The 19,010-nt window shown below is 29.6% G+C and overlaps 1 protein-coding gene across 1 annotated transcript in view; it reads right to left on the reverse strand.

Annotated features, from left to right (window-relative positions):
* LOC118187096 (uncharacterized) overlaps window positions 1-18,882 on the reverse strand; it is a 57,941-nt gene extending 39,059 nt beyond the window's left edge. Inside the window, exons 1-3 of the mRNA XM_085819640.1 lie at window positions 18,676-18,882; window positions 13,433-13,527; window positions 9,965-10,049 (exon numbers count right to left, since the gene is read on the reverse strand). Of these exons, the coding sequence (XP_085675766.1) occupies window positions 9,965-10,049; window positions 13,433-13,527; window positions 18,676-18,747 (252 nt within the window). The 5' untranslated portion in view covers window positions 18,748-18,882. The remainder of the gene's footprint in view (window positions 1-9,964; window positions 10,050-13,432; window positions 13,528-18,675) is intronic.
* Between the last annotated feature and the right edge of the window lie 128 nt (window positions 18,883-19,010).

Here is a 19,010-nt window from a genome sequence, read left to right on the forward strand (position 1 = left end):
ACAGTAAAATAGAATATTTTCAGACCAATACCTTTTCAAGCACATCATTTTTATAACAACATAGTTACTTTCATGTATGTCATATATCTTTTAATTCCAGATTGAGCCAACCGGTGGATACCTTAACTTGAAACCAGGGGTGCAGATAATTATAAAGTATCAAAGTTGAAATTAATATTTATACACTCGTATATTACAAATGCAAGACATTCTGATTATCTGCCATAAATGTACAAGTTTCCCAATGTTTATTCAAAATCAGAAAAGATAATTTTTAACAGTAACAAGTTGTCATGTGCACCTCTCTCTTTTTTTTCTTAAATTAGGGGTGGATTAAAACTTTTAAAGGCCATAAGCACTTTGGTACTCCCAAATACACTTATAAAAGCTTTCTCTTTGTTTTCCCTCTCTCGGTCTTTGTTTAGCTGTACCATATATTTTATGGTAAAACTGGAAATGGAAATCTTTATGGTGTCCTTTTCAGGAGTTTGCAAGTATCTTTTGGTGGTGCCCCTTTTGCTTATGTCCCAAACCCATGCTTATTTTGTGTAATGCTTAAGCCAGCTCTGCATGTTACATAATAAATGGTTAGAAGTGTCAATTAAACAAATCAAAACTAATGTTACGAAAAAGGATAACATCAGCTAAATTAATTTTTATTTGTTAGTACATAACTATGAAAAACATAATACAAAATTATTGTTTAATGAATGAGAACTGAGGATGTCAAAAATCTATGCCAAATGAGTACTAAAAATATTTATGCAGAAATGAATAAATACTACATCAGATGTTTTCTTAGAACTACTCTCACCAACATAAAATTTTATTTATGGCTAGTGACAAAACATGAAACATGGCTTTACCAATGTGGAAGATAGGAACAATAAAGCAAAAAATGGAAATATCGCAGATTTTCCTGACTGCACAAGATAAAAACATAGAAAGCCAGAAAGATTTTGAAACAATTTTTTTTTTTATGAAAAGGGACTACTGCTTATTGATTATAACCCAAATAATACCACAATAACAAATATTCATTATGCTAACCCATTATAAAGGTTAAGTGACACAGAAAACTCAGAAAAAATAGTGCTCATCATCATAATACTGCGACATACAAAGCTCAGATCTCCCAGACTGTTATGCAACAATGCAGATTTCAATACAGACCTGACTTTTTTTAAAAAATTAAAATAAATAATAAATAAATAAATTAGGAATGGTTTGCACAAGTGAGGAGACAAAACACTTTCCCTCCCCTGTGATAGAATCATGCTGTGCTGACACTGAAACCACAGGAACTTCAAAACTGATGAAGTAGTTTTACGTATTTATTTCTAAAAAATATGTTACGGTTAAAACTTACTCATTGCTGCCAACTTTAAAATGTAAAAGCGGAAAAAAAACAAAGTTTTACTCTACACAAAGACTTATATTTGAAATCAGTTTACCATGCATAATTAGATTATTAAATGTTGTAGCATGATTTTGATTTTTATTGCATGTTTTTTGACCAATTTCATTTTGATTTTATAATTTTCTTAAAATTTATATTGATGAATGTATACTTACATAATGGTGTGCAATCACCAAATTTTGAGAATATGCTTGACTCTGGTAAAGAAATAAGTAAGTTCCTACAGGTTGCTATGCTTATTTCTTCACTTAAAAAAAAAAAAAAAAAAAAAAAAAACACCACAACTTTCGTATGCATTCTTTTTGTTGTATTTGAATAATTTTTAAATAAAGTAGCGACATTTTTTATCTTAAATTCAATTTTAAGATATACGTTTCTGGGATTTGCTAACAGTAAAAGAAACTGCAGTAAAATTTCTGCAGGAATACAGTATTTTGCATAAAATGATTAAAGGAAACAATTACTTTGAATCTATTTTTCAAGAGATCATTCCAAATTTTTCAACAGAACAAGAGAAACAAAATCCACTCATGAGTAAGTTTATTAATTTTTTAATAAATACTCAAATAAACAGTAAAATATGTATGTAATAATACGTATGAATGAAATAAATAATGTTCCCAGTTATAAGTCGTTATTCATTTTCCTTTGTGAAAAAATGACAAATTTCACTAACTAATGTATATGCACCAATGAAACTGCAAATACTGAAGACAAGCTTTTGTTTATCAAAGGGTATAAAAATAAAACTCATATTAGATATGATAAAATTATGTTTGCAAACATAGCAAGGTACAATTTGTAGATTTAAAGCTTAGTTAAAATATAAGTATTTAGCAATTCAATATAAGATTAAGTTTCCATAAAATGCTCTGCAAGCCTTTGGTCAAACTTTTCCCATGGAGCTAATTTAATAACAGACATTAATATGCACTGAATCCACTTAGTCAGCTATTAAGCCAGGAAAGAACACAGAACAAATTGACAGGGTCTGGCATTTTCTGCTTCACATTAATAGCAAAAGTTTTAAAATTCCATAGTACACTAAACTTTTTTTAGCCTTCTTTAATGTTGTATAATGCTTCAATGCTATAATGTGACATATATCTATTCATACTCTCAAGAAAAGGTTAATGCTCTGTAATCCTAGATTAAAACAGATAAGATTTAATAAAAACTAATCAGAAAAATTACATGGAAAAAGGATAGAATTTACAGTTTACGTTTCATTATGAGGAGACAAAAATCACAGTCCCCCCTTTTTTTGGTCTGAAGGGGCAATTTGCCCAGAAGAACTATTAATTTACTTTGGCGTTTTGCATTGGTTCATGATAAATGTTGGTTTACTTTTCAAATTCTTGCTACCAAATAGAGCCCTGCATTATATTTAAAGAAATTAAATAATAAAGAATTTGCACAAATGTATGTATGTTTCACAAATTGTGATAAAACAATGGTATCTAGAGCCATCCAATTTTGAATAAAGTATGTTTCCACTCGAATGTAGGCATGTGGAATTTGTTTTATTATATATTTCATATTTTGTAAATCTTTAACGAATTTTCGATTAAATAAATGATTTTAAAGCGAGCAATGGCAACACTGTATGGGGGGGGGGCATTTTTATCTTTAACATGCGAGTTGGCAGCTCTGACTTATTGAGTGCCCCTAGCACTTCAATATTTCCAAGAAATATCAAATGAACACCAAAAAATCATGATCTTAAAATACAAGACAAAATTAAAAAAATATGAACAGAAAATTAATTTTAAAACTATTTATGTCTGTACATATAATTATATTTTCATATAAATTACAACCAAAATGGACTATGAAGCTAAAAATATAAATTAAAACAACTGCAAAAATGTTACAAAAATAAAACTCACCTGGCGTTCTGCAAATGCCAATATATCATTATAGGGAAAGAAAAGAGAAAAAAATAATTTAGAAACAATTTAAAATATATGATGTTAAACAAATCATAACTAACAAAATGAGATTAAAAGCTTATTTACTTTGAAAGCAACAGCACACCTTGCAGCTATATTAGCATAATAGCTTGTATACTAATATATTTTTTAAACAGTTTTGTATATTTATATTTTATAATCCACAGATCATAGAATGATTCACAAAACCTTATGTAAAATAGAATAAATTATTTTACAGAACAATGTAATAAACATAAACTGGAATTATATATCATTTCTGGGTAATAGCAGTAAAGTGGCAGTGTGATTGAAAGAGTTAAACAAAGCAGCTACTATGGAATTCTATAGTACACTTAGGGTAATACAAGGTATTCCAAAAGACTCAACCCATTTTACATGACAGCATTTATCATCAGAAATATCAGCTTAAAAGTACAGGCTGCGTAGATATAAAATAATTTTAATATCTTTCAATACATTCTGTCAATTTTACATATATATCTGTCATGACCTGAAAATCTTATGCAGTACAGAAGGTGTCATTTTATTTACATTTAAAATGCCAAATTTCAGCTGGCCCATCCTTGTAACCCAGTACATTTCTGACTATAAAACCCTAAGGAGGGAGGGAGGAATAAGAACTTGCCAGAGACCATATGCTTTTTATTAGCCCCTTCCAATCAATGATTGAAGATATGCACTCATAATTACACATGATATTAACAAAATGCAATGATGCTATAATTTTATTGAAGCACAGTCACGTCATAAATACCATGCCATCTAAAATTAGCCGTTACTTTATTTACCCTACTGAAATACTGTATGAGGATGCTGATCAGCTTATATATCGCTGTTATGGTGACTTAACACTCCACAAGTGTGAAATGTAACTTCTGCAGTACATAAAATTAGTTACATGAAGTTTTAATTAGCAAAAGCCACTATGCATTCAGCAGGACTTTATGAAGAATAAAGTGCACAGAATACCTGAATGTGCATATTTCTTAAAAGAAATTGCATAAGAAAAATGTATTCACAGATTACTCTGAAATTTTTTAGATACACACAGATGATAAACGGCAGGGAAAAAAAAAATAATGGTTAGATTTAAAAATATGAACTATTTTAGTCTAGGAGATGAATTTTTTATTTAAAAAAAGAACTTACATGGATTTTTTTTGTTCCGAAGATGAGAACTGATGTGGCTACAAATATATTTTGTTCATTGATTCCAAGAAATTAATGGCTTGAGGCCTTTAATCTTTGGAAAATTCATCTAAAGAACTGCATTGATGCTGGAGAGGACTGCTTTGAACACTCCTAAAATTTTGTAAGTTAATTTTAAAAACCTATGTGTATCTAAAAAATTTCAGACTGATTCATATATAGAGAAAGGATTTAAAGCTTTTTTTCAACAGCCTATTCAACCCTCTGAAACAATTTATGCTGAATACCTCTGTGAACAATGTTCATCTAACATTTGTCCTATTTTCCAAAATACTGTTCATCGAAGGATAATCTAACATTGACTTTTTGCTGGACCTGGTTCATGGAATTTTTACTAAAATACATAGTCTACTCAACCTAGTTTAATACTCCCCAGTCCTACACAAACAACAGCAATCGTTTCTTTAGTTGTCAGCATGATTCATCTTATATGCAAGAATAACAGATTCATCAATGTTTTTAATGAAACAGACCAAGACTTAAGTACTCTGCATAATACATACTCATAGAAAATTTGAGCCAAACAAAATCTAACAAAATGAGGTAGCAATTTTATGGCATTACAAGATTCAGGCACAAAATTTCTCTAATAAAAAAAAAACTAAACTACCTTTAGACATGTGTAAATGTTAATTTGGTAGATCGTATTAACTGAAAAACATTGGCATTAATGGTGAATGAAACGTCACCAAAGGAATCCCACTGAAGTTAAATTATTAAAAAAGATTAAATTTATCATATGTTATGAAAAAGCATTGCTTTATATAAAGCTTTTAATTTAAATCCTTAGGCTCAAATGTTTGGGACTTTTAAAAATGGAAAAAAAAAAAAAAAAAAAAAAAAAAAAAAAAAGAAGGAATAAACTTTCACAATGAAAGGAAATTATTAAACTCTCTACACAAATAATAAATATATGAAAAAAAAAAGAATTTATTAATTTATCTTATTACTAGTTCTTAAAAATAGCATGAAATAATTTTGTACCTGGAAAACACATAAATACCAAAACAGGAATAAAAGATTCAATACACTGCAATCTGAGATGGATTTTAGTATATCTTAATGTGAACTTTCAAGCTTATGACCAGTTAAAAACTTATGGGCACCACCGAGGAAGAAATTATAGTGACATAAAGGAAAAACAAGCAAAACCTGTGTGGAAAATTATTATGAATTATTGGCTTTCAGAGTGAACAAAGTGAAAGCAAGCATTCAGATGCTGTCAGCTTTCAAAATGAAATGATACAGTCACACTGAAAAAGAATTCTCATAATATATGACAATATCTTAAACTGGTATGTGACCACTTGAACATGATGGTTAGGAGCAATTTTGCCTTGACAAAGATCAACAGTACATCATGTGTTTTTTATTTGCGGTACTTTTCTGTTATGCACCTACTACACATTTTGGTACATATAAAAAATAGAGCAAACACAAGAAGAGACCCAACCATAATACCATTTCGGAATTATATGTGTATGTAAAGTAGAATAATTAAACAGACATGCATTATTACAATTGTACAGCCAAAATATAAGACAGGTACATAATGGAAAAGTACCCTACTTGCAAAGAAAGTATTAATTGCATATCTGTTACCTTGTACGCAAGGATAACAAATTCATCAATGTTTTTTTAAAAAAAATATATCAAGATTTTTGAAGGTCCTCTGCATAATATACGTTTTTAAAAAATTTGAGTCAAACAAAATTTAACAAAATAAGGTAGCGATTTATTGGCAGATACAAGATCCAGCAACAAAAAATTTTAGCCAAATAAAATTTAACAAAACAAGGTAGCAATTTTCTGGCAGACACAAGATCCAGCAATAAATTTGTTTAATTTAAAAAACTTAACTTCTTCAGTGTTATCTTAATTTCAAATATAAAAGGCTTTCAACTGATTCTTCAATATATATATATTGCTTCAGAATAAAATAGTAAAGTTAAATTAAATTTAAATAATTCTCTTGTGACATTGCTGCAAGGAATGAAATTTGAATTTAACACATATTCTCTGTTCGTACAAAGCAAATATAATTAAAATTTAACTAAGAAATTTAAACTGTAAAAAATGAAAATAATTATTTTGCTGTGAACTAATTTACAATACAGTCAAAAGTCGTTAATCCGGACTTTTCGGGACAGCGATTCCGGATTATCGATTTTTCCGAATTATATATCATCAGTTTAAATCTGGTAGGATGGCATGCAGAAATTATAAAATTAAAAATATGAAACCATAATTTATAAAATAAAGAACAATTATGATCTAAAGGGTATCAAAATTTACAAAAAGAAAAAGCTTAATATTTATTTGTTTACTTTATTAAACATTCTTTCAATGTAAGTTGTTAAGTTGCTTTGTTTTATGTGATAATACTTTCTCTTTAATTCTATAAACAGACACAATTTCTTGTTCAGTTACAAAGTTCAGCTTTTCAAGTCCTAGAAATGTTGTGTCGAGAATACCAACTAATTTGTCAAACGAAATTTTTTCATTTTCAATAACCTCTGTGTCACTTTCTTCACTATCGGAAGCAAATTATAATGACGAGGAATTTGATTTAAATCATATCAAAGACGGAATACATCGAGATGAAATACTACATTTAGTAAGGAAATATAAGCCAAATAATATGAAAACATCTGCCCTGAAGATAAGGATAGTGCTGACAGATCAACTTCCAATTCATTACGTGCTGCGGCGTCCCCCCCCACCGCCGCAGAGCAGTGTGAAATTGATAAACAGATTTCGGAATGGTTAGGTCATTTTTTGCAGCAATTCTACTTTTGTTTAATGGACTTCAAAACATACTTTCGCTTTGTAGATCCTTTACATATTAGTAAATATATATCGTAAATTCTATTTGACATAATCGAAAGTTCAAGCTTACTTTTATAAAATTGCTCTAACAGTCTACAAAAAATAATAAGCCGGATCCAATTCGAAGATTAAGGAACAATGCAATCTGCATTGTTCCTTAATCTTCGAATAGAAAAGTAGCAATAGAAGCTCCCTAAGGTTATGTACTGTGCAGACATTGAAGACAAAAATTTTAAACTTAACCAATTTATTACCAATATATGAAAATAAAAACACAATGAATAAATTTAATCAATATCAGAAACTTAAAGAGTATAACATAATCATTATCAAAAATTACACTTAGTTGATAATCCATTAATCCCAAGGGTTTTTCCTTTAAAGAATGTTACACTATTAAAGACACAGTAAATATTTTATCTGACCTCCAAATACTGGCATTCAATATGCGAAAAACATATCAATAAACAGAAACTACGCGGTTTTAATGAAATTTGCTTCATTATCAAATAAGTCCATGCTTAGTGGTCAAAAAGGCACTTGGAAAATTAAATTAAATCCTTGAGAGCACTTAAACCGGCAAAACGCCGCTCACTGTAGCTATACATGAGAAATCACAGCTTGGAAAATCATCGCCGCTTACTCTGCAAAAACACTTGTGTTGAAGATGCCGCCTTCATGAAAACAGGATGCCGCCCACGGCAGTCGCTCACATCGTAGCCTCTTTTGAGAATCCAGGAAAAGTCATCTTGCGGACTGGAACCACGGCACTTATCACTGGACGGCACACATCTCAATATCGTCTTCCAATGGATGCTGGAACGGCACACCATGGAGCAAAGAAACAGGAACCAGAAGGAATGAGCCAGAACGACGCAAGATACTTATACCTGAAGTAGAATATGACGTCATCTCACGGCAACCAATCAGCTATCGGCACGACTCAGCTTTCCAGATGATGTAACAGCAAGGTTTCGCTTTTGCATCTTAATTAGACTGGAACAGTCTGTTCTTAATACAAACAGTGGCAGTGAAAAACGAAGTAGAAGTAACTACTGAATCCCTTTAAAATAAGAACTAAGCCTTATGTAAAAGTTAGAAATATTTCAAGGAGGAGAGATGATGCAGAAATAGGGTTACAATAGGTCATATTTTCCAACATAAAAGTCTTACGCACATGCGTCAACGCGACGCATGCGCAGAAAGTTTGTAGCTTTGAGGTCCGGATTATGGGTGTCCGAATTAACGACTTTTGACTGTATCATTTAAATTCTAAGAGCATATGTAAATTAATTGCACAACTCAGAAATTCAAATATGTATATCTAGGTAAGTTAAATTAAAACTTGCTATTTACTAGCCTTTTTATTATTATTTTTATTTTTATATTTTGATAGTTGTATATAGTTTATTTTAGGTTTACATGCATAATTCGTGTTGGAAAAGTTTCTGGTAGACAAGTACTTTGGTTTTCTACTTTTAATCGTCTTTTAATTAATTTAACTCTAGTCATTTAATTGCTATTTTATCAAAATTCCACTGTTTAAATTTCTTTTTTAGTAATTCACAACATTAGGTTACTTTTGGTTTTGAGTTTTAACATTGTCTATATGGATGATGAAACACGAATTGAGCAATTGAAGAGTTAGGTTAGGGAGCAACTTCCCCTTGATAAGTCTGTCTCCTGCTTGCTGAACAATGATTCACTTATGCAATTTTTTGAAATAATTTTTTTTTCATGGTTTTAGATACGTGCAATTAATTAACATATGATCTTAGAATTTAAATCATATTGTAAATTAGTTCGCAGCAATAATAATTATTTTATTTTTATTTCTTTGCAATTTAAATTTCTTAATTAAATTTTAATTATATTTGCTTTATACGAACATAGAATATTTGTTAAATTCAAATATATACATATATATATATATATATTTTAACAAACATGCATATACGTAAAAAAGGAAATTTAAAGTTAATTAAAAAAAATGTGCAAACATATAAAAGACTTAATTTTCGAACTAATCTACAATATCATTTAAATTCAGATAGCATAAGTAAAGTGCAAAACCAAACTATGAAAATAAATTTACCAATTTAGCAAATTAAAATTAATCTAAAAAATTTTTTTAAAATGCATAAGTGAATGACTGTTGAGCAGGCAGGAGACAGACTTATCAAGGGGAAGTTGCCTCCAAACCTAACTTTTCAATCATTCAATTCGTGTTTCGTCATTCATGCAGTCAAGGGTAAAAGTCAAAACCAAAAGTAAATAGTGAAGAATGTCCAAAAAGAAATACCAATAAAGTGGTATCTTTAGAAATTAGCAATTAAAAATTAAAGGTCAAAAAGGAAGTTTTTTGGGAAATAAGCAATGTAAAGTATTAAATTATTAAAAAATTAATTTTTCAGAAAAATTAATTTAGAAACCAATGCATTTTAGAAATATATATATATAGATAGATACATATTGATGCAAATATGTTTTGAACACATATACACAACAACAAAAAGTTTACTATAAAAGTGCAATAATATTCTAAAATTACAAACCTACCTCTTTTGGCACCAGGTGGAGCTTCATACATAAAATTTAATTCTAGCTTGTCTTTACTTTCTGTACTTAATAATGCTCTGTTAAAAAATAAAGAAAGTAAAAGAATAAAATTTTGAATTTTAAAAATGAAGACTGCATTTTGAATTATGTTTTTCTTTTATACTATTAATAACATATTGTTATCAGTATTAGAGAAAAGGTAACATACATTTCATCACACATTTTGGTTCCTTCATTTCGTAACATTACCTCAAAGAGGCTAAGTGATTTGTCCTTTTTTTTATATACATTTAGCTAACTGACTTCAGATTTGTTTACAGGCGGCACAAGAAAAATAAAAAGTATACAAATAGTTTTATCACATTCTGCATAATTTTACCATACAATCTTTAAACCTTAACCTATGTTACATTAGACATAATATTTAAATACTGAATATTTACCTTATCATTCAAAATGTATTAATTCAATTATTGTAAATTACATTTGAAAACTATTAATATAAAGTAGTCCTGTTTTACATAACAGAGAAGATGAGAGAAAGAATTAAGATTCCTGTTAAGTTCAGACAGCAATGCAAATTGTGCTCTTCCTTAACTTTCTGGTTTGATTTGACTTATTATTTTATTCAGTCTATTATTATTACTGTTATCAAAATTAAAGTTTTTGTATAAAGTAACATTCCAGTTTTACTCTTTCCAGTGTTTGTCCATACATCGGCCAACAGATACCGAAACTCTGCATGCTTTAAAAATGCAAATATAAAGCAGTCTTTTTGGAATCATTGAAGCAGTAAGACCATCCAAGAATTCTTGAAATGTTATAATATAAAGGTTTGCTGTGTGGAGGGAGTTCATGCAGGTGTAGGGAAAAAAAAAAAAAAAAGATATATATATATATATATATATATAGTTGGCTACCATATTTCATGATGACAACTGCAAATCTGAATATTTTTTGATAATATCCACAATTAAAATGCGACTAAAGTCTTCTAATTAATGGAACAATGTGAAGAAATGCTGAATAAAGATGATGATATAACTAGTCTGCCACTGCACGACAATGCTGCAGTCATCAATCAATCAACAGACAACAAAATCTGCAGTAAGTCAAAATGGCAGAAAATACTGTCATTCAGGTTTAAATCATGAATTTCAGTGGTAGTTTTTTAAATGCAGTCTTTCTTTGTGCAGAATACCTATTTCTAAAAAAAATAATATACAGCCATTTCTTCCTCTCTTGGCATATTCCAAATCAAAAAAAAATTTTTTAGTTATAAAATACTTATGATTAGATGAAGAACGTGGTTATGTCAGGAAAGAAGCCAAATAAAACTGGTGATGAATGGCACCAAGGAACTACACCAAACCAGAAAATCACCTAGTGGTATGGCTCTGACAGGAGAAAAGAGACAACGGTACCTATAGCATCAAATTTTGAATTTGTTTTATTATGTATTTCATATTTTGTAAAACTCTGATGAATTTTTGATTAACAAACTCAATGTTTTCAAAGCGAGCAACGGCAACACTGTACTGGAAAAACAAACATTTTAATCTCCAGTATGCAAAAGTGTACCAGAAATTCTAAAAATATGCTCATTTTAAAATTATTTTGTGATATTGCTGTTGAATCGAGTTTTATGGTTTAAATGTGAAGAACATGATATTTAATAAATAAAGGTAACACACAAAACGTTAAAAAAAATCCCTTTAGGCGTAATGTGAAATCTGAAAGCTTTCAGATTTTTTCTCTTTTTATTTTATTTATTTATTTTTTGTGTGTGCATGTTAATACTTTTCTCCTTAATTTTATAGAGATATAATTTCTTGTTCAGTTACAAAGTTACTGAATTCCATACAAGTCTTGCAAATTGTATCTTTTCCTTTACAATAATCTCTTTTATTACTTTCTATACAATCAATCAGTGATACTTTCTAGATTAATCATTTCGCAAACTGCCATTTCATATTTTTTCTTTTATAATTTCTCTGTGGTACCTTACTAGACTTAAAAATAATGTGAAACTCAGAAATTAACAAAATCTGAAATTAGCAGATTTTCAAAAATTTTGGATCCTGGACTTATATTAGGGTTACCAATCAAACACAAGAATGAAATTCCGTGACCTTTCCAGGTATGTTTTATGACAATTCCAGTCTGGCTGCATGGTATGCATTGGCTGTGTTGAGAGTAAATTATTTACAGAACCACTTGAAAACACAAAAATTTGCCAATTACACATGACTTGGATTTAAAAAAAATTGCCCTTTTGAAGCCTCACAGCTTTACTATTATAATTATAACAGGAGTTGTCTCCCTCAGTAACTTTCAAATTAACTTATTCCCAAATTAAGAAAACTTGCCATACATTATTTACATACTAAACCAAGATTCTCTTCAGCAATAAGTTGTATCATAAAATTAGTGAAGTCCAATTATATTGACTTTTTAATTACATGAAAAGAATATATAATACCAGAAGTGATTGTTAGTACATCTGAAATATTTGCAGTCACTGACACTGAAATATATTTATAATAAAATGTCAACACATATAAATTAGTATAATTTAAAAGCATAGCTTAAAAATTTCACATGCATAAAAACACACATTTACAAAAGAAACTAAATGCATACGATCTCTTCCATCCAAGCAAAATCAGAAATGAAATTTATTTTTCAGTGCTATGTATAAACTTTTAAACACCAGATTTTTCCACCATTAAATACGATAGATTTAGTATTTAAAGATTGACAGCTTTATTGTTTTAAAAATATTAAAAATACAGAAGTCATTGTTTACAAAACGGCAACGGGAGAGCAGTTCCTATTAAATAATACATAACTGCCGAACAATCACCACTATAATATTAAGTTACTCAATTCCAAAAGGTAAAAATTCTGATGTTGCACCACATGACTTCCTTGTATGGAATATTAAACTACATGCATTTTTTCTTGCATTTCATTTAAACTTATTGGATTGAATTAAATCTACTTCGTTGACAGCGCATAAACCACAATAGAATAAATGCAATCTTTACAATTTACTATATTTGCTTACCATTAAATCTACTTCGTCGACAGCACATAAACCACAATAGAATAAATGCACTCTTTAAAATTCAGTATATTTGTTTACCATAGAGACACTTTGGCCCTAGGTTCACTTAACAGCACTACATTTCAATCATTTTTTAACTCAGAAGGCACAAAATTTATATCATCTTAAGAACTATCTAATCATTGCCACATGTTCTATTCAAATACTATAATAAATCTAAAAGGATGTATTAAAGAAATTAAGCAAAGAACAACAACAACAACAACAACAACAAAAAAAAAAAAAAAAAAAAAAAAAAAACAATAACAAAAGGAAAAAAAAAAAAACAGTTTTTCACAGACGATTTAGTATTTCTCATTCTTCGATTAATTCAGTTTTAAGAAAATTTACCTATTATTGTACAAATTCTGCTCCTTTTCATATTGCACTTTCAGCTCTTCTTGTTTTTTCTTTTCATTTTCTGTTTTCTGTTCAGCCATCCATGCCTTGAACAAAAACATTAAAAAATTTATTCTCAGAATTCCAATTTAAATAATAATGCATAACAAAATAGGTATTTCCTGATTATCTACAGCCCTCAAAAAGTTGCTAACTCATTTGCAATTTGCTGAAAAACAACTGGCTAACTCATTGGCAATTTGCTGAAAAACATCTGGCAATTTGCTAGCTTTATGGCTCACAGATATTTTACTGTTTACAAATAGTAACAAATGAAGCATTTTATAAGATAAACAAAATTTTATGAATAAAAGATCTATAGAGCTGATATTGACATTTTCCCAGCTGGTAGGCATCTTTTGGTTAAATAAAGCATGTAAATTCATGTGCACTATGTAAATTCACATGTACAGTAAGACCCCGTTTAACGCTGTTTCGTTTAGCGCTGTTTCAGTTTAGCGCTCTTTTTTTTTCAACCCGGGGATTCCTCGAAATTGCTCGCAGCACTACGGGGATTCCCCAAAATTGTGCGCAGCGCTAGGTTTCCAAATAACATATCCGAAACAGTGTAGTTGCGTTTCTTGCTTGGTACGGTGCATTACGGACACATTTTTATCATTTGAAACATTTGTTGACCATATTGTAAGCATAAATTTATATAATACTATAACGATTAATACAGTGACAAATATTATGATCTTTAGTTTTTATCATGGGTTATAATAAAAAACAAGAAAAGAAAGCAACCAGAAAAAGCATTTCACTGGAAACTAAAATGCAGTGATTAGAAGATTAGATTCTGGTGAACGTCAATCTTAAATTAGTGCTGCATTGAATTTGGCAACTTCAACAATAAGGACAATTCTTAAGAATAAAGAAAAAATACTGTCATCGGCAACTGCAGCTACGTCAAGCTCTGCAACTAGAATTAACTGTTCTAGAAATAACATTATAGAGGAAATGGGAAAACGACTGTCTGTATGGATTGACGACGAAATTGAGGGCAATATGCCACTAAGCCAAACTATCATAATGCCTTCTTGACAAAAAATCAGAAAATTGGAAACACAGAATAGACTGAATGATCTGACTGACTTAGAATTTTATTTGTTTTTATAAGTATATTCATTTATATTGTTTTATTTTTGTAAGAAATGAATGTTTGGTTTTATTTTTATTAAAAAACATTATTAAATTTAATAATTAACCAATTTTCTACTTATCTTCTCCTAACCCCATTATTTACATGTTAAGATAGCCTCGTTTAGCGGTTTCGCATTACGCTCTACTTTGATGGAACGTATCCCCTGCGTTAAGCGGGGTCTTAGTGTACTGAAATGCACGTGTGGTATACAATGTTGAAAGCAGGGATAACCAGATAGTAACAAAAAATAATTTGTGCAGTTCTTTTAAAAGAAAGAAATTAAATTTTTACAGACTACTTTATATCAAAAGTTTTTAACAATACACTTTTTAAAATCATAGTTAAATAAATAATTATGATTTATATGTTATAAACTTGTTTATCTTCTTCAAGACAAACAGGCTCAGAAATAACTATGAACTACTGAAATAAAAATTCTTTTGGAGCCTATGAATGCACCAAGCTATTTTATCCCTCATTCAATACTTCATTACATTCACTAAAAATTGTCAGATATTGAATATTTAGTTCTTTGCATGTTTAAGTAAAATATTCTTTGATTATCATTATTAATATAAAGAGATAAATGACTCATTTTTCTAAATTCTTTACAATTTAATTTGGTACTTATATATACAGAACAAAACCCAGGATCTGTACTCGTCAGGATAATCGGCGATTCTGGATTTGGGATTTTTCCACATATTAGATCATTAGTTTAAATCTAATAAGATGACATGTAATTATAAAATGAAAAATATGAAATGGTAATTTATGACCTTAAGGAAATCAAAACAGACAAAAAAAATCTGAATGCTTTCAGATTTTATATTATGCCAAAAAGGGCTTTTTTTTTAACATTTTGTGTGTTACCTTTATTTATTAAATATCATGTTTTTCGCATTTAAACAACATAAAAGCCAATTCAACAGCAATATTACAAAATATTTAAAAACAGCATATCTTTAGAATTTCTGATACAGTCTCAAGAAGCATTGGAGATAAAAATTCTTTTTTCCATACAGTGTTGCCATTGCCCGTTTTGAAATCATCGAGTTTCTTGATAAAAAATTTGTTAAACATTTACAAAATTTGAAATTCAAAATTCGGGCTTCCCAAGTGCCCATATTTGGGTGGAGGACTATGTTATTCAAAACTGAATGTCTCTAGATACAAGAAACATTCATGCAGATTCTTCATTATTTAGTTTCTTTAAATATAATATATGGTGGCAACAGTTTGAAAAGTGAACCAACACAAAATGCTGCTTTGAGATTAATAGCCCTTTGGGTCTAATGCCCCTTTGGGCTAAATAAAGCTTAATATTTATTTGCTTTATTAAATATTTTTTTCAATTTAAGTTGTTTAATTTGCTTTATTTTTTGTGCTAATAATTTCTCTTTAATGCTATAGATAGACATAATTTCTATTGTTCAAGTTCTGTAATTGCTGCATCGTGAATTCTCACCAAACTGTGGATCAAAATTTTTTTGTTCTCAATAACTTTTCTGCCACTTTCTTCATTATCAGTAGTTGATATCTTCTGGATTTAGAACCATACCAAAGATCTTGCTGCCTGTTGATTGGTGATTAGGGCACTGTCATTGCAATGAAAAACTTCTGTCATATCTTCATTTATTACTACTTCTCACAAATTACATTAGCTGGAAAATTTTTCTTTCTGTTAGCAATATCTGAAAACCTTCACATTCGTGGCTATCATCACAAAGCTTAGTTAGCATCTGCTATACACTACTGGCGATGTCTCATGAGACTGACTAAAGACATGTTGTTCCGCTAAATTTTGTCTTGCTTGTATTGCATGCTGATGAAGTTAAGTCTCAATTATATCACTTTAGTTATTTATTATATTTATGACTGTTTCCCACATATAGTTAAGGATTATCCAGGGCTGGTGTTTGACTTTTGTGGCCTGGTGCAGTATCAGTAGGTCCAAAATTCTACTGTCAAGTGTCTCCCTAAATTCTAAAATTTTTTTGTGTTCCAGTAATTTTTCCAAATTTGAAAAATTTTGCCTTCCCTAAATTCTGCAGCCTAGTGCAGCTACAGTAGCTTTGGTATCAGTCCTGGGGTTAACTGAATAATAAATTACCTATTCTCAATACATATAGTATTAAATGCTATCTTTTGGCCTACATGTATTATTTACAAAAATCTCTTTTTTGCATATGGAGAAAAATTTCTGCTTGATGACAAACAGTTCTCTGGAATGTTATAGCTGACAATGCCCTTAAGATAGACTCTGAAATCTATCTTAAAGGCTACTATATAAATTCACATGTACTCAACCACATGTGTGGTACGTAGCTGAAAGTCAGGCTTATGCCGATGACTTTATGCTAAAAATAAATAGTGGCAACCACACTATTACAGAAAAAAGGCGGCCAAAGCACTAGAAAAACTAACATGGAGTGACAATTACAAATTAAAATTCAAGATTAAAAAAAAAAAAAAAAAAAAGGCAGAACTACCTTATGTTTCCCAAAGGGCATAAGATCAAAGCAAACCCTCCCTGCATCAAATGGTAAGAAGTCTACCTTAGGAGACAGGATATGCTGAAATACTTAGGCTTCACCTTGGAGAAAAAGCTAATGTGGGTCCTCCACTTAGCCAATGTCCGGGAAAGAACCAATAGCATAGTCAATAAGCTAAGCTAAATTGAATAGCTGAAAGTAAATGGGGCCTGAAAGGTAAACTGTTAAAAGAGCTTTACCTGTGAGATATTGAGTGCATGATACTTTATGGTTGTCTGGTTTGGGTGACTAACTCTGTCAGAGTTTGGCAGAAATTACACAACAAATTCAGCCTACTGTTCTACTCAAAATAACCATAGTCTACTCAAGAACTTCTACAGCCGTGTTACAAGTACTTGCACATACTCTCCCTCTAGACATCAAAGCCCAAATAGAGAAAACACAATATCGTCTCTTCCACTAAGCAGAAAATGCCATGCATAATGGTCAGATATTGATCAGTCGAAATGTTTTAAAAGACTCCAGCTTCGAATCCTTTTACCCCAAAATCTGCTCGACTCAGACTCCAAAGCCCTAGCTACATATTACTAATGGCAGAGCTTGATATTTCTTTGAAAGAAATGCCAAGTATAATAATAATAATAAATCAATGGAATAAATGGTTAAGAGAAAATTTACTCTCCCCCTTAAAAAAGTCGTGTTTACAAAAAGATTCAGTTGTACACCAAAACCTTTAGTACAAAATTAGCAGCATTTAATGATGTATTAAAATAGTTAAATACTAATTTTATCACAATAATGAGACCAGTGCATTTTATAATCTGTAAAAAGAAGTGCTTCATGAAACTTTAACTTTCATTTAACAAAAAAATACAAATTATAAAAACATGTTTCATTAAAAAAAAAAGTTGACTTTCCCCTTTGATAATTAAATAAACTGTGAAAATAAATCAGAATACGCCCTAAAATTGACTGCATTCTTATTTCATTTCCACTTCTACAAATATCTGCGTTTACTACTGTTACTTCACTCTCGTTTTCAGTATCTCCAATAGTTTCACACGTTTAATTCTTTCAGAATAGAAAAAGAGGAGTCAAGTTCTGCGGGTTATAACGGAAAGCATTAATTTTGAAGGAGAGAGCAGTTTTAACGATTTAAAAATTCTTTAGGGCTGACTTTCGAAATTGCAGCTTTTTTTAATATAAAAATAAATAATAATAAAAAATTGGATAAAAAATTTCAATTTAATCAAAATTAGTAATAGTAAGAATTGAATAAATGATAAAATAAATTGATTTTATAATACCTCATAAATAAAATATTAGCTCAAATACAAATACTTTAATAAGTTGCCTTATTAAAATGTCGTTTAGCTATTTTACTTTTAGAATACTGAACAAATATAACTCACTTGTAATTATAACATAGTTCAAAGAAGTTTAAATGCAAAATATTATTACTTATCACAAAAATTCTGTTGTACATAACTTCGCTGTTTAAAATTTTGCTTTAAACAATAATTCTGAATTACTGTACATAAAAATTCTAACCTTACCCGTTTGATATTAGCTTTGGATCCTGGATGAAACGGTTTCTTGCACATGTAATTATTATAACCTTTACCCATTTTTCTATATTATAAGAAACTAAACGTAAACAATCAATTGTATATTTTATTCTGGATATGTCTTCACTTCATTTGAAGTCGGCCAATATATTAAAATCTAATTTCATATCAATTTATCAGACGAGTTATTTATTCCTTCAGCAACAGAAAATACTGTTGTTTCTGAAAACAAAAGGAAAAAAAATCCGCCAATACAATAGCAAGTAATTTTAAAATATACTACAGAAAGAATAAAAATATTATGGGTTCAAGCTTTAAGGACA

Source organism: Stegodyphus dumicola, chromosome 6 (genome assembly GCF_044657685.1).
Source record: "Stegodyphus dumicola isolate Sdum_Otavi_A_Nest chromosome 6, ASM4465768v1".
In the NCBI taxonomy this organism is placed as follows: Eukaryota; Metazoa; Arthropoda; class Arachnida; order Araneae; family Eresidae; genus Stegodyphus; species Stegodyphus dumicola.